Raw genomic sequence first — 22372 nt, forward strand, 5'->3', positions numbered from 1 at the left:
AGGATCTGTACACAATTCCTGGAAGCTGAAAATGTCCCAGTTCTTCCATCGCCTGCATACTCACCAGATATGTCACCCATTGAGCATGTTTGGGATGCTCTGGATCAACGTGTACGACAGCGTGTTCCCGCTAATATCCAGCAACTTCGCACAGCCATTGAAGAGGATTGGACAACATTCCACAGGCCACAATCAACAGCCTGATCAACTTTATGCGAAGGAGATTTGTTGCACTGCATGAGGTACTGACTGGTTCTGATCCACGCCCCTACCTTTTTTTTTATGTATCTGTGACCAACAGAAGCATGTCTGTATTCCCAGTCATGTGAAATCCATAGATTAGGGCCTAATGAATTTATTTAAATCGACTGATTTCCGAACTGTAAATCAGTCAAATTTTTTAGAAATTGTTGCATGTTGTGTTTATATTTTTGTTCAGTGTAGATTTAAGGAATAATGGTGTTGAAGAGCCAAGCTTAAGTGAACTGCTGAGAAAATCTTCAGGTGATGTAGTATTTAATTATGATGGGTGAGTTCGGAAACAGTGGGACACATTTTGCATTTCCATCTTCTGTAACCTCTTTCGACATCTATCCAACATATTAGCCCAACACATGACACATTTCCAAAATCCTCAAGATGTTTCCTAATTGCAAAAAATAAAATTGATATAATATTCACAGGAGGCATGACACATCCATTTGTGTACACTGAGTCAAAACCATATTTTCAGTTCGCATTTGGTCGACTGGGATAGCAGGTTAGATAAACTGTCACCTTGTCCGAGAGAGATTTAGATGGTTATCAAAACATCACGCCAGGGTAAGCCTACATGAAACATGGCCCTTATTTTAAGTGTTTCTAAAATCCTCTATGGGGAAAAATGAATGGTGGAAAAACGATTGGAACCATTTCCCTGTTTGACAGCTAGGTTTTATGGGCATTATGACTCCACTATGGGGCTCTATAGATGTTGACATGTAAAAAGGTTAAGGGTTAAGGTTAGGGACGTCCGAAGGATTCTCTATAGCACTAACTGGCACAACTCTGATATAATGAGTTTTTTATCAACGTTGCCGGGATGTCACGTGTCCTACTTATATATCGGTACACTCATAACAACCTAAGCATTACAAAACTTATATTCGATCAAATAAACCTCAAGTAGCAAAAAAGTAATTCAATTTTTTGGACCAAATTCGACACTCGTTGACCTCCATACAAAAACTCCAAGATTGGTGAGCGACAAAATGCCACTTGCTGGAGAAGACAGATTGTTGGCCCAGTTATCCCTCCCGCTTCACCAAATCCTCTCTGCCTTCCTTGACAATGGTCCACACTCCAGTACAGTTGGTGGCGGTAATGCGCCTTAAAGTTGGTTGCCAACCGCCATATAAAATCCACAGAAGAAGAACAAGAAGATTTGAACCAGAGTGGGGACAACGCAGACAGAGCTGTGACAGATTGTGTGTGTAGTGGAGGAGAACATATTTTACAGAGCAGGACCATGTGGCTGGGGACTGGAAACATGTCTGACCTGGGTGGACTGTTACCGTGTTCTGATGACGACCTCGGATCATAAAGCGCTGGCCTTGAGATTCACCTGGAAAGTTAAGATGGTAAAAAAGTTTTGTTTTCTGTACTGCAGACTATTTTGCGGGTGATAGTCATATTTTAGAGGCTGGAGCGGGAGGGGCTATTAGGCTTTTGAATGTAGCGGATAAAGGATAAGAGGGGTACTTTTTAACATTGAGTTTTAAAATATTTTCTATTATTGACAAGCTAGTCGAGTGACTGCTCTAACAATGGGAAATAAATGTAATCAAGATGGAAGGGAGGCGAGATCAAGTGGGACCATTCTAGCCAATGAGTGGCCACATACTCATGTGAACTGGCACAACTCTAATATAGTAGTTTTGAAAAAGTTGCCGAAATGCTACGTGTGTCCACTTAACACCTAACCAGTATTACACTTCTATTCGATCAAATAAGCCTCACGTAGGTAGCAAATTAGTAATCCATTGTTGACCAAATTCGACACTCGTTAACCTCTACAAAAATTCCTCACTTTGTAGTCTTATTTTGGGCGGAGTAAAACCCTCTCGCTTCGCCTCGTCCTCTATGGTTTTAATTGTTTTCTCTCCCTCGATGTTGTCGTGGTGTATTACTTTTTAATCTCCTGCTCGTAAACGTTTTGCGGAAAGACGCGGGCGCGCTCTGGAAATTTAACTCTGGCGGAATATGATACGGTTAGTTTTTCTCTGTAGAACGGAAACACTTTTGTCTCTTAGCCAAGAGTGAAATGTGGGAACAATTGCCCTGGTGGTGGCAGTTGTGATCAAGGAGAGTGAGGACAGGTGTGGAGGCTGATTAGCAGCTGGTACTTGTTGAGGAGCTGCGCTCCTCAATAAAGTTATCTGGTTGAAAACGTTCTGGTTGTGGCATCGATATTAGTCAAACATTTATTCTAGTGTCAAAATTGAATCTGAAGTGTTAATAGGATAATTGTGTTCAATGTTAGTGTAGTCCAAGATGGAGATTTTTCCAGAGAATTATGAGAGAAAAAAAAGTATGTCATGGAATTAAAGCTATGCAACATCTTTCCTTGGGTTGAGTTTATTTCAATCATGCACAGACCTTTTCAGGGGGCAATTCTCTCAAGTGCATGTTTGAACGCGCCCTGTATCCAATCTCCATGCAGGGCAGACTGTCCCCAACCGGGCGGGCCGCGAAATCTTTACAGGGAAGATCAACAGGCGAAACCAACTGACAACTTTACGATGTAACAACGATTTGCGGGCAGTGGGTTCCGAGTGACAAAGTATTCAAACACCCAGAGTTGGAGCTCGGTTATCTTTTAGTTCCCAGTTGTTTTGAACACTCGGAAGTCTGAGAGTTGCCAGTTGTTTTGAACACAGCATTATACCACTACCCAAAAGGGCACTTTGGAGACTGGAAGGGCCCTATCTGTGCACGTGCATGCTGCCCACAGCACCCAAGTAATCATCAATTCGGACCACAGCTGCACATTACATTATACTCATTTAGCAGACGCTCTTATCCATAGCGACTTACAGTTAGTGAGTGCATACATGTTTATTTTTTCATTTGAGGGATCATAATGCCCATGGTAAATTTGGTTTGACTTTGAATATCCCTATGGGGCTGGTTAGGGATCATCAGTAAATTACACAATGTATATGGGCAAATACAGTGTGAATGTACATGTATATTTTTGTTACTCGACAGTCAGTACATTTCCAGTGGATAGATGTTTGCCAGAGAGCAGTGCTGACTGAGAGTAAAGAGCTAGTTGGAGTTGGACTGAGTGCTGTCCTCTTTGCCTCCCTTTTTGAGCCAGAGGACAGGGTGGAGGAGGGGCTCTCCGTTCCATGATTAGAAGCAGATTGGAGCGTTTCCTGTTGTAGCACCAACTTCTCTCTCCCTTTTCTCTCTCACTCCTTCTCTCTCCCCTCATTCTTCTCCCAACAGACACAATACTTGGATACATCAGCTTAAGAATGAAATAGGGTGCCGTTGTCTCAACACCTATCCCTGGTTCTTTCCATCTTGTCCCGTCACAGGCGGAGGGTTGTGAAAGAAAGGAAACCAGCTGTAAAGATCCAGGAGGGAATGCTGGAGCGGCTAGTGGAGACCCTACTGACGGCGTTCAGGGACAATAACCTTGCCTACACCAGCATATTCCTGTCCACATACCGCGCCTTCACCAGCACGCACACCGTGCTGCAGTTGCTGCTAGACAAGTACGTCTGGTTCTGGGCTGGGGGCCCGTGGTGGCTGGAGTGTACAGCAGGAGCTGACAACTCCTGGTCCTGGTGGGCCCTAGTGTGTGCAAGCTTTTGTCCCAGCCATAGTGATATAACACCTGGTTCAAATAATCATCTAATCAACATGATTTTGAGGAAGTCAGTTGTATGTTTAAGTGTTGGGCTGGGACAAAGCGTGTACAGACTGTGGCTCTCCAGAACCATGGTTGAAGAACACTACTGCTCTTCATTGAGAGGCTGAGGAGACTGTTACTGGTGGGATTGGAACAATGAAGGATAAATATACGTTGTTTTAATACTAATAGTCAAATTGTTTGTCTGTTTCCAGTTGTTGTTCAAGAAGGTGGTTCCTCACCACTGCCTGGGCTCCATCTGGTCCCAGAGGGATAAGAAACAGAACAAGCACAGTGCTCCCACCATCCGTGCCACCATCACCCAGTTCAACGCTGTGGCAGCGTGTGTGGTGAGCACCATACTGCACCGACGCCAGATCCGCCCACACCTCAGGGCACGGGTCATCCAGCGCTGGATAGACATCGCTCAGGAGTGTCGCATGCGTAAAACTAATTTGATAGAGTTCCTATGCTTTCCCTATTAGTTCTAACCTTTCTCTATGTAATTCCCCCAGAGACAGCATGTCTACATTTGGGGAGCCATCAGACATCTTACATCACAAACTCTACCTGACCAGCCGAGAGCTGCTGATGAGAGTAAGACTCTGCTCTGTTAATACCATCATATAAGAGGGTTTGGTTGTTGGTGTAGTCGTTGATTGATGATTGATTGTAGTAGTGATTTGATATTTACACAATCTACTTTTTCCCCTACAGGAGGGCACCTCTAAGTTTGCCAATCAGGTAGGCTGTGCTAAGAAGCACCAGAAATGCACTCGCAAACAACTCCAGATGAAAATAGAAATGGTGAGAGATGGAGCAGGCCACTGGCAGTTTGTGTTCGAGGCCCTGTTTGTTTACCTATTAAGGAGGGGAGTCAAAGTGAGAAGCTTGGCTGTAACTGCTGCTGTATCGGTATGATTTTTAGCCATTGCTCTGTCTCTCCTCCCAGGGTGCCATGCAGGGGACGATACCTTACCTGGGCACCTTTCTGACAGACCTGACCATGCTTGATACTGCCCGGCCAGACCTAGTAGAGGTGAGTCTTACTATCATCCTACTCATTCTGTTTGGTTGTAGAGACTTCTCCTGTGTGTGTTGTGACCGCTGTTTGCATATAGAGCATGAGTTTCCATGAGTATGTGAGGAATTTGTTTGACAGTTTTTAGAGTAGTCCACCACTGCTGTTTGTCTCGCCAGCACAGCGTGGTATCATTGTTCAGTCTTTCACACTCATCTTTGTGCCTTCTGCAGGGGGGGCTAATCAACTTTGAGAAGATGCGAAGGGTGAATGTCATTTTGAACCTGTTCTAACGTACTAATTAGATAAATGGGAAAAGTAATTGTTAGTCAGCTTGATTGACATGACTGTTACCTTGATCTCTCTCTCGGACTCTCTTATGCAGGAGTTTGAGGTGATGGCTCAGATCAAGCTGCTGCAGTCTGCGTGTAACAGCTACTGTCTTAGTGCTGATGCTGCCTTCCTGCGCTGGTTCAAGAACCAGCCCCAACACAGCGATGAGGAGGAGAGGTACAAGCGTCATTAATCATTCACACTGTATCTCTACATCAGCTCTTACTCCCTCTATCCTCTCTGCTCCATCTATCTTTCTGATTATTTTACTCATACTTAGGATAAGTGGACTGGTAGTAGTGATATCATGATTATTCTCGGTTTGTCTTCTGCAGCCATGCCATGTCTTGTGACATTGAAGGAGTGGGAGACAGACGTACAACTTTATGCAAACTTTGCAAGGGCATTGTCAAGAGACTTAGCCAGTAAGTACACACTGGACGACTTAAAACATTATGTGTACTGTACGTAACATTACGATTTAAAAGAAATCTAATCTGAAATAGACATTATCGAATTCCTCTGACCACAATCAGATTTGGAACCTTAGCCTTAATAGTCTCTATTTCCGGCTGGCGCTAAGGAGGCTTAAGTGTCAAACGCACGTTAGTTTTCAATTCTGTCATGTTAAAACTGGCGCACTGGCATTTTCCAGCTCTAATGGCAGGTTCTTCAATTTATCCGTCTAACATCAGCTCACTTGCGCTGAGGTGGGAGGGGTGGCAATATTTAAGTTGTCCTAAAAACAAGTGCAAAAGTGACAATTTCATGCAGCGCTAATGGGACGTTTTAAGACTCACAAAAATACACGCTATTCCTAACTCTTCAGTTCTTCTATAATGCCATATCAACGGCAGATCTTTTGAAAATCTGCGTTGCACGTGGGCACCGATCCAATTGACAGGAGCCTAGTATATTGTATAGATGTGTGAATGTTACGTGTAAAGACTTTTAGCCCCAAGTGTGCACAGTGCCATGGAACGAGAGAAGCGATTTTCTGATATCGTGCTTCTGATTCGATCCTATTTAGAAATATTGTTGTCAGTTTAAAAATTATATTTTAAAACATATTGTTTCTTAATGTTCTCTGAACTAGTTATATTTTAAAACGTATTAGAAAGATTCACCATCCATGGGTTTATGGCGAGAACGTACATGGCTCGAATGCAATGCAATTTCATCTGCTATTTCTGGAAAAGTGCAAATATGATCTGTAAGATGGTTCCATGATGTTTATAAAACATTCAATTTGAAAGCAGTATAATGGTGAGTGGATGTTCCCCCTTTCTCTTTATATTGGAGCTTGACCCAGCTAGCACATAACGTTCTGAGAACCATATGTTTCTTAGAGCTTGGTGAGAGCGTGGTTGTCCTATGATTATTTCGCATACAACCTTCCCACAACTTTCTGGAAATGGTGCATGATTGTTGCTTGGCTTTGGAACATTCTCAGCACATTTAAGGAACTTGATAAAAAAACATTTATTTTCTTGGTGTTTCATTACTTTAACAGAATGTTTCCTAAAAGTTCAAACATGGTTACATTTCAATTTTGGTAATGTTCTAGGAACATTCTCCAACTGGTTTGCCATTGCGAATGTTCTCAACTAGTTCAGAGAACGTTAAGAAACAACGTTCTTCTGTGGGTATTTCAGCATAACATTTCCTACAGGTTTCCGCACGTTCTATTTAAAATCATGTTCTCAAATTGTTCCGAGAACGTTAAGAAAACGTTCCATAAAAACCACAACTTTTGTGTGTTATTTAAAAACGTATACATTACAGGGCCCCCGAGTGACGCAGCGGTCTAAGGCACTGCATCGCATTGCTTAAGGTGTCACTACAGACCCGGGTTCGTTCCCAGGCTGTGTCACAACCGGCCGTGACCGGGAGTCCCATAGGGCGGCGCACAATTGGCCCAGCGTCGTCCGGGTTAGGGGAGGGTTTGGCCGGGGGGGCTTTACGTGGCTCATCGCGCTCTAGCGAGTCCTCGTGGCGGGACGGGAGCCTGCAGGCTGACTTCGGTCGCCAGTTGAACAGTGTTTCCTCTGACACATTGGTGCGGCTGGCTTCCAGGTTAAGCGGGCAGGTGTTAAGCAGCGCGGTTTGGCGTGTCATGTTTCGGGGGACGCATGACTCAATCTTCACCTCTCCCGAGCCTGTTGAGGAGTGGCAGCGATGAGACAAGATCGCAATTGGATATCACGAAATTGGGGAGAAAAAGGGGGTAAAATACAAAAACACTATACATTTCGTTCTCATCATCAACTAAACTCTTAAGTTTCTTCAGGTGTGTTGGCTGTGCCCACTAATTGGCCACACCTGATCTTAATGAGCGCTTGTTTCCTTTGAAATGGGGTCTGTTTGAATTGGGTTGGAACCTAAATTATTTTCCAATCATTTCTTTCTGAACAGAACCATATTTGTTTTTCGTTCCGACCAGCAAAATAAAGTTCTGAACCGGTTCAAACCCAAAAAAAGTAACGGTTTATATCGTTCCTTTTGAAACCTCTGAAATGTTTTTTACATGAAATGTCTTCACTAATCAGTGCGGATAGAGCAGCTTGCTATGGCCGATTTAATCTGTATAGGAAAGTTGTTAAGCGCAAATTGTATTTTGCCGTAACAGCATGGTTTAATCATAATGAAAGACAACTACACACACTGTGCTGCCAGTCAGTGTAGGGCGCAACATGCAACAGAAATTTTGCGAGAGCGGATGGAGGAAGCTTGCCTTGAAGCGCTGGGCATCTTTTTATGACATACATTATATTAATTAGGCCCACATAATTATACCTATGGAGGAGTGGCTTCTATGGAGGAACTTTGAATGTTTATTTTTATTTATTTTTGTCTTTGAACTTCAGTTTGTTTAACGTTGGACCAGAGCTAGCTAGCTAACAAGCTTGTGTGCAGAGCAGCGCTATAATTAAAAATACATCTTACCTTTTTGTAGTTAATAAATCCAATGGGAAACTGCATCCTTTAACGAGCATTGAAAAAGTTAATCCATTATTTTAAACATCTCTCCCTAATTTCTGAATTACGCTTGTAACATCATCAGTGAATCATACGTTTTTAAATAACACACAAAAGTTGTGGTTTTTATGGAACGTTTTCTTAACGTTCTCGGAACAATATGTGAATTGATTGCCCCCCATTTATCCTCAGAGTTCGTACTGCTTGGTGACCTAAATTGGGATATGCTTAATACCCCGGCCATCCTACAATCCAAACTAGATGCCCTCAATCTCACGCAAATGATCAACGAACCTACCAGGTACAACCCTAAATCCGTAAACATGGGTACCCTCATAGATATCATCCTGACTAACATACCCTCTAAATACACCTCAGCTGTCTTCAACCAGGATCTCAGCGATCACTGCCTTATTGCCTGCGTCCGTAACGGGTCCGCGGTCAAACGACCACCCCTCATCACTGTCAAACGCTCCCTAAAACACTTTAGCGAGCAGGCCTTCCTAATTGACCTGGCCCAGGTATCCTGGATGGATATAGATCTCATTCCGTCAGTAGAGGATGCCTGGTTGTTCCTTAAAAGTAATTTCCTCTCAATCTTAAATAAACATGCCCCATTCAAAAAATACAGAACTAAGAACCGATATAGCCCCTGGTTCTCCTCAGACTTGACTGCCCTTGACCAGCACAAAAACATCCTGTGGCGTACTGCATTAGCATCAAATAGCCCCCGCGATATGCAACTTTTCAGGGAAGTTAGGAACCAATATACACAAGCAGTCAGGAAAGCAAAGGCTAACTTTTTCAAACAGAAATTTGCATCCTGTAGCACTAACTCCAAAAAGTTTTGGGACACTGTAAAGTCCATGGAGAATAAGAGCACTTCCTCCCAGTTGCCCACTGCACTGAGGCTAGGAAACACTATCACCACCGCTAAATCTACAATAATCGAGAATTTCAACAAGCATTTTGCTACGGCTGGCCATGCTTTCCATCTGGCTACCACTACCCCGGCCACCAACTCTGCACCCTCCGCTGCAACTTGCCCATGCCCCCCCCCGCTTCTCCTTCACACAAATTCAGACAGCTGATGTTCTGAAAGAGCTGCAAAATCTGGACCCCTACAAATCAGCTGGGCTAGACAATCTGGACCCTTTCTTTCTAAAACTAGCCGCCGAAATTGTCGCAACCCCTATTACTAGTGTGTTCAACCTCTCTTTCATAACGTCTGAGATCCCCAGAGATTGGAAAGCTGCCGCGGTCATCCCCCTCTTCAAAGGGGGTGATACTCTAGATCCAAACTGCTACAGACCTATATCCATCCTGCCCTGCCTTTCGAAAGTTTTTGAAAGCCAAGTTAACAAACAGATCACCGACCATTTCGAATACCACCGTACCTTCTCCGCTATGCAATCCGGTTTCCGAGCTGGTCATGGGTGCACTTCAGCCACGCTCAAGGTCCTAAACGATATTATAACCGCGATTGATAATAGACAGTACTGTGCAGCCGTCTTCATCGACCTGGCCAAGGCTTTCGACTCTGTCAACCACCGCATTCTTATTGGCAGACTAAATAGCCTTGGTTTCTCAAATGACTGCCTCGCCTGGTTCACCAACTACTTCTCAGATAGAGTTCACTGTGTCAAATCGGAGGGCCTGTTGTCTGGACCTATGGCAGTCTCTATGGGGGTGCCACAGGGTTCAATTCTTGGGCCGACACTTTTCTCCGTGTATATCAATGATGTCGCTCTTGCTGCTGGTGACTCTCAGATCCACCTCTATGCAGACGACACCATTTTGTATACATCTGGCCCTTCATTGGACACTGTGTTAACAAACCTCCAAACAAGCTTCAATGCCATACAACACTCCTTCAGTAGCCTCCAATTGCTCTTAAACACTAGTAAAACTAAATGCATGCTTTTCAATCGAACGCTGCTGGCACCCGCCCACCCGACTAGAATCACCACTCTCGACGGGTCTGACCTAGAGTATGTGGACAACTACAAATACCTAGGTGTCTGGTTAGACTGTAAACTCTCCTTCCAGACTCACATAAAGAATCTCCAATCCAAAGTTAAATCTAGAATCGGCTTCCTATTTCGCAACAAAGCCTCCTTCACTCATGCTGCCAAACATGCCCTCGTAAAACTGACTATCCTACCGATCCTTGACTTCGGCGATGTCATTTACAAAATAGACTCCAACACTCTACTCAGCAAATTGGATGTAGTCTATCACAGTGCCATCCGTTTTGTCTCCAAAGCCCCATACACTACCCACCACTGTGACCTGTACGCTCTTGTTGGCTGGTCCTCACTACATGTTCGTCGTCAAACCCACTGGCTCCAGGCCATCTATAAATCACTGCTAGGCAAATCCCCGCCTTATCTTAGCTCATTGGTCACCATAGCAGCACCCACCCGTAGTCTGCGCTCCAGCAGGTATATCTCACTGGTCATTCCCAAAGCCAACACCTCCTTTGGCCGCCATTCCTTCCAGTTCTCTGCTGCCAATGACTGGAACGAATTGCAAAAATCTCTGAAGCTGGAGACTCTTATCTCCCTCACTAACTTTAAGCATCAGTTGTCAGAGCACCTTACCGATCACTGCACCTGTACACAGCCCATCTGAAATTAGCCCACCCAACTACCTCATCCCTATATTGTTATTTATTTTGCTCTTTTGCACCCCAGTATCTCTATTTGCACATAATCTCTTGCACATCTAGCATTCCAGTGTTAATCCTATTGTAATTATTTTGTACTATAGCCTATTTATTGCCTTACCTCCATAACTTGCTACATTTGCACACACTGTATATATATTTTCTGTTGTATTTTTGACTTTATGTTTTTTTACCCCATATGTAACTCTGTTGTTTTTATCGCACTGCTTTGCTTTATCTTGGCCAGGTCGCAGTTGTAAATGAGAACTTGTTCTCAACTGGCTTACCTGGTTAAATAAAGGTGAAATAAAAATAAAAATAAAAAATAAATCAGTAGGCTACAGTAACCTATGCTTCAGAAGGGAGGGGCAGGTATCCGATACACACATCCACTGGTAAAGATTTCCAGTTGGCAGGCAGACGCAGGAAAAAGTTTGAGTGACAGAGTGAGGGCTTTGCGATTTTTTTTGTGGAACTGGAAAAAGATACCCGGAATGTAAAATAACGTTATTAACCAGTTCCCATGATTTTAAAATAACAGTTCTGTTCCGGAACAGTTTTGGGTTCTGTTCCTCAAATAATTTCCTTATTTTTGGGTTCTGTTCTTTGAACCGGTTCCAACCCTTGTTTTGAATAGACTAAAATAAACAGCTTTTGTATGCGTAAAAAAACATGGCATGCTAGCTCCATCATGATAGCGCATTGGACTAATTTCATGGATAAAGAAAATATGATTATAAGTTTGAATCTCACTGATGCCATGTCACAAAGAAAATGTTTGCATGATTAATGCCTAAGGAAATTAAATTGTGTGTCCTGTCTGTGCTTGGACTTCAAAAAAGTTAACCCATAATAAGCTTAGCAGTGTTATTGAAATAATTAAGGAAGTTATTCAAAAACCTCAACCTACAATTTCCGTTCTTAGAACGTTAAAACCTCCCAGGAAAACTTTCAGGGAACCATAGTAAAACATTTTCAGAACCTCCCTGCAACCTAAAAATTAAATTCTCAAAACAGGCGAAATGTTCCTTCTGTTTTTCAGAATCTTGAAACAATTTTACATTTTACCAGTCAGGAAACGTATGGCTTCGTTACCAGAACCAATATGAAACCAAAATGTATGTTCCCACAACTTCCAAGGAACAAAATGTGCTAGGTGGGTATCCAGCTCCTGTGAAAAGTTTGGATGGGTGTAAAACAAGTTGTCTTGTCTGCATTATACACCCACAGGGAGCAATTATGGTGCCTGTAACTGTATTTAGACATAGCTTATTAAAAACAAGTGGTTTTGTTTGATTAGAATTATACTATTTTTAGGCCTTATCAATAGCCTAGGGAATTAAATCTTGCTTATTGACTACGTTTGGCATGTCCATGTCCAGACTACAATTTACAGTAGGCCTAGACCCTATATCAGTGTGAACGCTATAGCCTATGTTTAGCCATGTATTTCCATATTGAAGCAATGCAATTCGAACAATGTGGACTGCAAACATTTAACATATTTAGCAAATATGGGGCAAGCTATTTAATAAACTAGGCTATAATGGACTAACTCAATACATAGAAGACTGGAAATACACAACTTGAAGCAACCACATATTTAGCCATGGAGCACATTCTGATTGGCCAGTTAGGGGCCAAGCTACGACACACCCCCAACTTGTGTATTCATCAAAACCCAGTCCTTTCGTGCCACGGCCAGCTACTGCGCCCATTATTCCGTTTGTGAAGATAGCAAAAATATTTCAGACACCCCGAACCTATAACGCTACTGCCAGCGCTAAGATTGACCATTTGCTTTAGGTTTGTTCAAATAGAGCCCAAAATGTTTTAACAGGTATCAGTTATATCAGTGTGTTTTTATATTAGATTTATCTGAACCATATAGATGGTCCTTTTTTAAATAATCAAAATGGGACTTTATTTTACCTGACCATTTCCCCTCTGTCACCAGACAGTTTCGCACAAGACCGTTGCACTCCCTGACGCCCATGTCCCCTTCACCCCCCGCCTACAACACCCAGGCCCAGGACGCCTGCATCATCAGACTCAGCCTGGAGCAGGGCAACGGCAACCTCTACAAGAGCATCATGGTACGTCTCAGCAGGAGATTAGTACTTTGATTCAGATGGCCAAGACATTTTGAATAAATGTATGGAACCCTGAAAAGTGGTTGATTGGTACATGGTGTTGTTCCCTCCCCAGTTGACGAGTCAGGATAAGACTCCAGCAGTGATCTCTAGAGCTGTGGCCAAACACAACCTGGAGAGTGAGCCTGGGGAGGGATACGAGCTGGTGCAGGTCATCTCTGACGAAAGAGGTACAAACATTCTCCCTGTCACTCAAATATATCACTCATAGTCTTGTACTCTAATTTGTAATTACTGACTTGTGATAATATTGTCACAAAAAATCCTTCCTTTTCCAGAACTGGTGATTCCTGACAATGCCAACGTGTTTTACGCCATGAACACCTCGGCCAACTTTGACTTCCTGCTGCGTGTGCGAGGCACGGCCGGGTGGCCTGTCCAGCTGAGTCGTCGCTACGCCTCCACACTCCCCTGCGCCCAACAGCATGCCAGCCTGCGCCTCAGCAAGGTCACCTGTTGTAGTTTCCTATTGTAGCGCGCTAGCAGCACAAAGGTTTCTCTCGCTCTCCCTTTTCTCTCCCCTCATTATTCTCCCAGCAGACACAATACTCTTGACACATCTGCTTAAGAATTTAAATATAGGCTGCCTTTGTCTCAACCTCCATCTGTCCCTCCATCTCTCTCTTTCCCCATTCTCATCGTTCTAATATCCCTGGTTCTTTCCATCTTGTCTCATCACAGGCGGAGGGGGACCGGCTGCCTCCCGGCCACACGGTGATCCAGCTAGAAACCTGTAAGATCCGGTCTGGAACTCTGGAGCGGCTGGTGGAGACCATGCTGACGGGGTTCCGGGGCAATGACCTTGCCTACACCAGCATATTCCTGTCCACATACCGCGCCTTCACCAGCACGCACACCGTGCTGCAGTTGCTGCTAGACAAGTACGTCTGGTTCTGGGCTGGGGGCCCGTGGTGGCTGGAGTGTACAGCAGGAGCTGACAACTCCTGGTCCTGGTGGGCCCTAGTGTGTGCAGGCTTTTGTCCCAGCCATAGTGATATAACACCTGGTTCAAATAATCATCTAATCAACATGATTTTGAGGAAGTCAGTTGTATGTGTAAGTGTTGGGCTGGGACAAAGCTTGTACAGACTGTGGCTCTCCAGAACCATGGTTGAAGAACACTACTGCTCTACATTGAGAGGCTGAGGAGACTGTTACTGGTCTCACTGCTTTTACAGACTGATGGTAGACATTGCTGCTGAAATGTTGTTTTCTCTTGGTCTTTCTCTCAGGTATGGAATCCCAGAGGATAGAGGACAGACTGAGCAATGTAGACCCTTTGAAACCAAAGGAGCCATTCGAACGTACGATTTCTCAACGTCTCCTGTTTTACTTGGTCTGTCTTCGCTTGAATCAAAATGGAAATCAAGCAAAGTTGTTGAGTTGTTACTGTGTAGCTTTCCTGTCTGCCTTGCCCTCTGTCAGCAGCAGCTTGCTCCCAGCAGCCCTCCCTGACTATCTGCCCCCCTCCCTCATCACCCTCAGTGCCCTGGCCTCCATCCTGCGAGTCTGGCTGGACCAGTGTCCAGAGGACTTCCAGGAGCCTCCATCCTACCCCTGCCTCCAGAGGGTGATGACCTACCTACAGAGGACCCTGCCTGGATCAGAGCCCATGCGTAGAGCCCAGAGTCTACTGGAGCAGCTGAAGGCCGAGGCCAGTCTGGATCTAGACTCAGAGGGTGGGTGAACAGTCTGATATGTAGTTAATTAGTACTCTATCATCTCACAATTCTTTAGCCTTGTGTATCTCTCCCTCTCCTTAATTTCTCTCTCCATCATTAATCTGATCATTACTCCTGGTAGGTTTCGACAGCATACGCTCCTTCGGCCTGTGTGAGGATGAGGAAGTGGAGATTGAGGTCCGGGAAGACTTCATGTCATTTGATGCAGATTTGGTGGCAGAGCAGCTGACCTATATGGATGCGGTAAGAGAAAGGGAGGGGGTCTGGGTGGGAATATGGGTTCCCAGGTGGGATTTGAACAATACAGGATACATTTACGTTTAAGAGTTTAAATACTATGGCTGTGTTTACAGGCAGCCCAATTCTCATATTTATTTTCACTGTTTGGTCTTTTGACCAATCAGTTCAGCTCTGAAAAGCTCTGTGATTGGTCAAAAGACCAATTAGTGGAAGAAAGATCAGAATTGGGCTGCCTGTCTAAACGCAGCCTAATAGTCTAAAGCCTTGTTCACACTGCAGGCCTTAATGCTAAAGTCAGTTTTGTTTTTCAAATCCGTTTTTGACTACTGACTATCCAAACAGCAAGTTACAAGTGCCCAAATTGGATTTGTGTGTTTTCAGATAACAACAGTAATTTGCTGACATGGCTATGCTAGTTGTCCTAGTAACGATGGGTGTGTGCGCAGTGGTGTAGGCTGATTGGTGGCGCTCGTGCTTCCTATCACTCAGAAGTTATGTAGCAAGCTAAGTTGACGACAATGCCTGCCATGAACTTTTCCCAGTTGCTTGAATAAGATGATCCAACTTTCAAAACAAATCATTTTTGGCTAGCCACAACAATCAACTATATAGTTAGGTAGCTGTTTAGCTTTCTAACACATTCACTAATTTGTTTGTAAACACTTAACAAGCTAGTTAGCTACCACATGTTCTTGTCAAACTAGCTAGTAAGCAACAAGATATGCCAAATAAGTCTAAAAGCCACTTGATGGCAAATAAATCAGATTTGACCATTCAGACACAAGTCACATGGCCAGGAATCAGATTTGTATCTGACTTCAAACCACCTATGAAATTAAGCCAATGTGAACACAGCTTAATTTGTCTGTTTCCAGTTGTTGTTCAAGAAGGTGGTTCCTCACCACTGCCTGGGCTCCATCTGGTCCCAGAGGGATAAGAAACAGAACAAGCACAGTGCTCCCACCATCCGTGCCACCATCACCCAGTTCAACGCTGTGGCAGCGTGTGTGGTGAGCACCATACTGCACCGACGCCAGATCCGCCCACACCTCAGGGCACGGGTCATCCAGCGCTGGATAGACATCGCTCAGGAGTGTCGCATGCGTAAGAACTTCTCCTCACTGCGCGCCATCGTGTCTGCACTGCAGTCCAACCCACTCTACAGACTGAAGAGGTCCTGGTTCTGGGTGCCCAAGTGAGTCTTTCTTTCACAATCTGAATGCATATTAATTTTAGTCACAACTTGTGATTGAGTTCCTGTGCATTCCCAATTAGTTCTAACCTTTCTCTATGTAATTCCCCCAGAGACAGCATGTCTACGTTTGAGGAGCTAAGAGACATCTTCTCAGATCACAACAACTACCTGACCAGCCGAGAGCTGCTGATGGGGGGGTGAGACTCTGCTCTGCTAATACCATCATATGAGAAGGTTTGGTTGTGTGTGTAGTGGTTGACTGATTGATGATGAATTGATTGTAAATATCAAATCACTACTACAATCTACTTTTTCCCCTACAGAAGGGCACCTCTAAGTTTGCTAAGGAGCACCAGAAACACACTCTCACACAACTCCAGATGAAAATAGAAATGGTGAGAGATGGAGCAGGCTACAAGCCACTGGCAGTTTGTGTTCAAGGCCTGTTTTGTTTTCATTTTAAGGAGAGGAGTCAAAGTGAGAGAAACTTGGCTGTGGCTGCAGATGTGTTGGTGTGGTTTAATCTATGCTTTCTCTTTTCCCAGGGTGCACTGCGGGGGACATTACCTTACTTGGGCACCTTCCTGACAGACCTGACCATGCTAGTTACTCGGAGTGCAAATTACAGGCATGAGCCCCTCCTTAAAAACAACAATAATTTGACCGAGACAAAAGCCAGCAAGACGCATCAACCTCACTGGAGAAAGCAGCCGAGCGAACGAAACGGCACCTGTCATGCTTTTTTTGGTGAGACAGCATCAGATATATGGGCTACACAGACTGATACGCTGTTTTGCTTGCTTCTACGCATTCTCTGGTGAAATGCACTGCTCAAAAAAATAAAGGGAACACTTAAACAACACAATGTAACTCCAAGTCAATCACACTTCTGTGAAATCAAACTGTCCACTTAGGATGCAACACTGATTGACAATACATTTCACATGCTGTTGTGCAAATGGAATAGGCAATTAGCAAGACACCCCCAATAAAGGACTGGTTTTGCAGGTGGTGACCACAGACCACTTCTCAGTTCCTATGCTTCCTGGCTGATGTTTTGGTCACTTTTGAATGTTGGCGGTGCTTTCACTCTAGTGGTAGCATGAGACGGAGTCTACAACCCACACAAGTGGCTCAGGTAGTGCAGCTCATCCAGGATGGCACATCAATGCGAGCTGTGGCAAGAAGGTTTGCTATGTCTGTCAGCGTAGTGTCCAGAGCATGGAGGCGCTACCAGGAGACAGGCCAGTACATCAGGAGACGTGGAGGAGGCCGTAGGAGGGCAACAACCCAGCAGCAGGACTGCTACCTCCGCCTTTGTGCAAGGAGGAGCGTGCAAGGAGGAGCAGGAGGAGCACTGCCAGAGCCCTGCAAAATGACCTCCAGCAGGCCACAAATGTGCATGTGTCTGCTCAAACGGTCAGAAACAGACTCCATGAGTGTGGTATGAGGGCCCGACGTCCACAGGTGGGGGTTGTGCTTACAGCCCAACACTGTGCAGGACGTTTGGCATTTGCCAGAGAACACCAAGATTGGCAAATTCGCCACTGGCGCCCTGTGCTCTTCACAGATGAAAGCAGGTTCACACTGAGCACATGTGACAGACATGACAGAGTCTGGAGACGCCGTGGAGAACGTTCTGCTGCCTGCAACATCCTCCAGCATGACCGGTTTGGCGGTGGGTCAGTCATGGTGTGGGGTGGCATTTCTTTGGGGGGCTGCACAGCCCTCCATGTGCTCGCCAGAGGTAGCCTGACTGCCATTAGGTACCAAGATGAGATCCTCAGACCCCTTGTGAGACCATATGCTGGTGCGGTTGGCCCTGGGTTCCTCCTAATGCAAGACAATGCTAGACCTCATGTGGCTGGAGTGTCAGCAGTTCCTGCAAGAGGAAGGCATTGATGCTATGGACTGGCCCGCCCGTTTCCCAGACCTGAATCCAATTGAGCACATCTGGGACATCATGTCTCGCTCCATCCACCAACGCCACGTTGCACCACAGACTGTCCAGGAGTTGGCGGATGCTTTAGTCCAGGTCTGGGAGGAGATCCCTCAGGAGACCATCCGCCACCTCATCAGGAGCATGCCCAGGCGTTGTAGGGAGGTCATACAGGCACGTGGAGGCCACACACACTACTGAGCCTCATTTTGACTTGTTTTAAGGACATTACATCAAAGTTGGATCAGCCTGTAGTGTGGTTTTCCACTTTAATTTTGAGGGTGACTCCAAATCCAGACCTCCATGGGTTGATACATTTTATTTCCATTGATAATTTTTGTGTGATTTTGTTGTCAGCACATTCAACTATGTAAAGAAAAAAGTATTTAATAAGATTATTTCATTCATTCAGATCTAGGATGTGTTATTTTAGTGTTCCCTTTATTTTTTTGAGCAGTGTATATTCAGCCACTTGTGAATTGAAGGAAACTTATGAAACATAATTTCATACGTTTTTTTTCTTCACATTTTTTGGGAAGCATGGTGTCTCTTGGCATCCATGAATACATGCCACTGTAGTAGTAGTCCTAATAACAATCACAGAATGTCATTATGGTGTTTGTAACAGATTTCCATTAATTAAATGGATGCTGGAATTATTTTGGAGTGGATGAACGTGCGCAGCTGCAGGTAGCCAACTTTTAGAAGTGATTTGTTTGACAACAACCAGGTTTCCATCCAACCTTTTTATGTGAGTAATGTACATGCCAGAAATGTCACGACAGGCCTGTAAACTATCCAATGTCGACTAAACAAAATACGTTAGGTGGGATCTTTTTCTCGGTAAAATTAATTATGCGAGAAATTGCGGTGGAAAGGCCTTTATGTGCAAATATTTAAATAATTACCATCATATTGACGTAAACTTGGAGTCACGCGATGATATGGTGTGGTCATCCCAATGTGACTCAAGAAAGCATGCAGTTTATTAGGCTACAGAATCATAACGCATTTAATAACTTCACAGGGTGGTGAAAGTGCACGGTGATGAGTTTGATGCTCCTTTCCAATAAATATCGAGTGTCTTATTCTGGTGACATGATGATAGATGCTTGGCTGCCATTTGACAAATAAAAATAATATCGCTCTTACCCATAATCTCATGTAGGCTATACCCCCACTATATCTGCGAGCTGTTGGCTAGAGTGCGCGTGCGAAGATCAGAGTCGACACATTCGCTTTATAAAGCAAAATAAATGTCTGCCAAAACCATCAGAGTTCAAAATAAGATGGAAACCCACTTAACTTCTTTTTTATTCGGTACATGGGAATTTAACTGCAAAAGTAATTTTTATGTGCACTGCATCATCACGCACATCCTTTTATCTGCCACAAGTCAATTTGATGGAAACATCTCTGGTGGGAAAATGCGCGTATTGTTTTTATGCAGATTTTTGAATATTCGCATGGAAATTGGTCGCCAATTGGATGGACACCTAGCTAATCAGATGACCACATCATTACAGTTTGTTTTCATGCAACATTAAAATGTAATACATTTTTACTGTTAAATTACATGTCTTTACAATTAGACCCATAAAAGTATTTGCAATCGCGTGCACCCACTGGAGGCTCACACGACTGTGACGGTATAATTCACACACTGTAGATACTGCCCGGCCAGACCTAGTAGAGGTGAGTCTTACTATCATTCTACTCATTCTGAGTGATTGTAGAGACTTATCCTGTGTGTGGTACTAATCGCTGTTTGCATTTGTTGGTGAACACATAATTAGGAGAGGAAGTACAAAACCATCGACGCTAGACAGAGAGGAATTTGCTTAAGCAAAAGGCAGTTTATTAAACACAGAGATATCTGTTACTGTTAGCTAACATGCATGGGATCCTGCTAATTAACATGCATGGACCTAATCATATAGCACTCTATTAGTGTCAGCTGAGAAGGATGGATAAACAGAGTTTACAGCATTACTTTATACAATGTAACATAAAGGAAGGGGTCCTTCTTCTAGTCCCTTGATTGGTTCCCGAGGCGTAGGAGGCGGTTCTGCTCTGTCCAGAGTAGAAGCCCCATTGGTGCACGGCAGAGTCCTCTGCCCTTGGCACCCGACCAGTAGACAGGGAAGTTGAGAATGAGTGTGCGTGCAAATGAAATGTCTTGTGTGTGTCCAGGGAACTCGTGAGGCCTGAGAATGAGTGTGCGTAAGAAATGAAATATTGGTGTGTGTCAAGAGAAAATGGTGGGGAGTATCTGGTGGTTTATGGCCGGAGAGGGGGTGTTGTCCTATTATCGCATTCCTGCAAGACTAGGTCATCTGGTGAGAGATATGGTGTTCTCCTCTGTCCTTTGATCTCTGACCTAAAACAGCATTTATTGAAAACAGGCTCCAAATGGGTCTTTGCACAACATTTTAGTCAGACCAATCTATAACCAATTATATTTACTACGACACATCTAGAGCATGCGTTTCCATTAGTATTTTTTGGCAGTTTTTAGAGTAGTCCACCACTGCTGTTTCTAGCCAGCACAGCGTGGTATCAGCGTTCAGTCTTTCACACTGTCATCTTTGTCCTCTGCAGGGTGAGCTTTTCAACTTTGAGAAGGGGCGACAGGTGAGTGTCATTTACAAGCTGTTCTTAACCCACTAATTAGGAAAAGTCATTAATGTTAGGGTCAGCTCGATTGACATGACTGTGACACTGATCTTTCCCCATGAGGAATACTGTACTTAACATTGATTTAAAATAAATCTACCCTGAAATAATATAGACATTATTGAATTCCTCTACAATCAGATTTGGAAACTTAGCATTTGGCATGTTTTATCAATGTTTTTATATTAGATTTATCTGACCCATATAAAAGGTCCTTTTTAAATGGTCCAAATGGTCATTTTTTAAGTCTGACCATTTTCCCTCTGTCACCAGACTGTTCCAGGGAGTTGACTCCTCAGCAGCCAGTTCCCCATTGAGTGAAACACCTGGCCCGCCCTGCATGTCACCTACAACACCCAGGCCTCCTGCATCATCCTACTAAGCCTGTTTTTATGCCATGAACACCTCAGCCAACTTTGACTTCCTGCTGCATGTGCGAGGCACGGCGGGGCAGCCAGTCCAGCTGAGGAGTCGCTGTGCCTCCCCGCGCCCAGCAGTGCTCCAGCCTGTCCCTATGCCTCAGCAAGCCCACCCTGTGCACCCCCCCCCCCCCCCCCCCCCCCCCGACATGGGCACGAGGCCTGGAGCAACCCCAGACTGAAGGGGCTGGGAGACTGAGAAGGACCAAACATGGGGGAATGAGTTGAAGTCTATGACATGATAGACTCTGAATTACCTATTCCTTTGTCCCCAATCGGACCTATTCTCTCCCCCCCCCCCCCCCCCCCCCCGACTCCCGACTCTTTTCTTTCCTGTGGAGGCTGTATGTATGTTTCCCATTCAGAGGGAGATGGGAGCCTGGAAGGAGAGCGAGACTATGTCCTGTCCAGTTGCCTTTATTAACAGGGATGAACGATGGACTCCTGTGTTAATCTGGGTGATTGATTGACAGGAGCGGAGTGATGCAGTTTCCCAGTGTGCACCACGCGGGACTGCACCTCTCGTATTGTGAGCTGAGTGATGAATGCCAGTATAGAGGCATTCTGATAGGTTACTACTTGGTTTTAACAAGTTATTTCCTTTTGATATTGTTTAGCTGTCCCCTCTCACCTTTAGGGTGTAGTGACACATAGGATGGGTCTCTATGTGAGGCCCGGATTGCGCTGCCTGCCACGACGATTAGCAGTCCTAATAGAGATGCACTTGTTAGTGGTTAGGTGACGTCAGGAGGTGGGAAGTAGGTGGAATGAGTGACCTACTCTTGTCTAATCTTAACCTCTTTTCACCTCAGAACAAAATGGAGTATCATTTAGTCTCTGATTTGTTTTTTACAGGGCAGGAAAACGTGTCACACACACTGAATGTACAAATCATTAGGAACACCTGCTCTTTCCATGACACTGACCAGCTGAATCCAGCTGAAAGCTATGCTCCCTTATTGATGTCACCTGTTAAATCCACTTCAATCCGTGTAGATGAAGGGGAGGAGACAGGTTAAAGAAAGATTTTTAAGCCTTGCAACAATTGAGACATGAATTGTGTATGTGTGCCATTCCGAACGGGGTATGGTAGTAGGTGCCAGGCGCACCGGTTTGAGTGTGTCAAAAACATCCCTGTGGAACGCTTTCGACACCTTGTAGAGTCC

General features: G+C 44.5%; 1 protein-coding gene across 1 annotated transcript; it reads left to right on the top strand.

The window, feature by feature from the left end:
* Positions 1-4419: 4419 nt before the first annotated feature.
* Positions 4420-21258, top strand: LOC311148426 (ral guanine nucleotide dissociation stimulator-like 1). The gene is made up of 19 exons (XM_084185396.1): positions 4420-4498; positions 4619-4645; positions 4854-4940; positions 5156-5188; positions 5308-5432; positions 5591-5680; positions 12860-12998; positions 13111-13225; positions 13334-13503; positions 13737-13936; positions 14288-14359; positions 14541-14734; positions 14859-14980; positions 15853-16172; positions 16283-16369; positions 16496-16567; positions 16718-16919; positions 20713-20745; positions 21061-21258. Exons 1-16 carry the CDS (start codon positions 4424-4426, stop codon positions 16554-16556), a joined length of 1917 nt encoding a protein of 638 aa, XP_084041522.1. The 5' UTR covers positions 4420-4423; the 3' UTR covers positions 16557-16567; positions 16718-16919; positions 20713-20745; positions 21061-21258.
* The last annotated feature ends 1114 nt before the right edge of the window (positions 21259-22372 follow it).

Source organism: Coregonus lavaretus, assembly GCF_964263955.1.
Source record: "Coregonus lavaretus genome assembly, chromosome: 21".
Taxonomy (NCBI): domain Eukaryota; kingdom Metazoa; phylum Chordata; class Actinopteri; order Salmoniformes; family Salmonidae; genus Coregonus; species Coregonus lavaretus.

Bases quoted from the DNA above. Each gene is read 5' to 3' on its own strand.
- LOC311148426 (XM_084185396.1), top strand. From the start codon at position 4,424: ATGTCTACATTTGGGGAGCCATCAGACATCTTACATCACAAACTCTAC. The intron at 4,499-4,618 runs GTAAGACTCTGC...TTTCCCCTACAG, and splicing joins GCCGAGAGCTGCTGATGAGA to GAGGGCACCTCTAAGTTTGC. The intron at 4,941-5,155 runs GTGAGTCTTACT...TGCCTTCTGCAG, and splicing joins CCCGGCCAGACCTAGTAGAG to GGGGGGCTAATCAACTTTGA.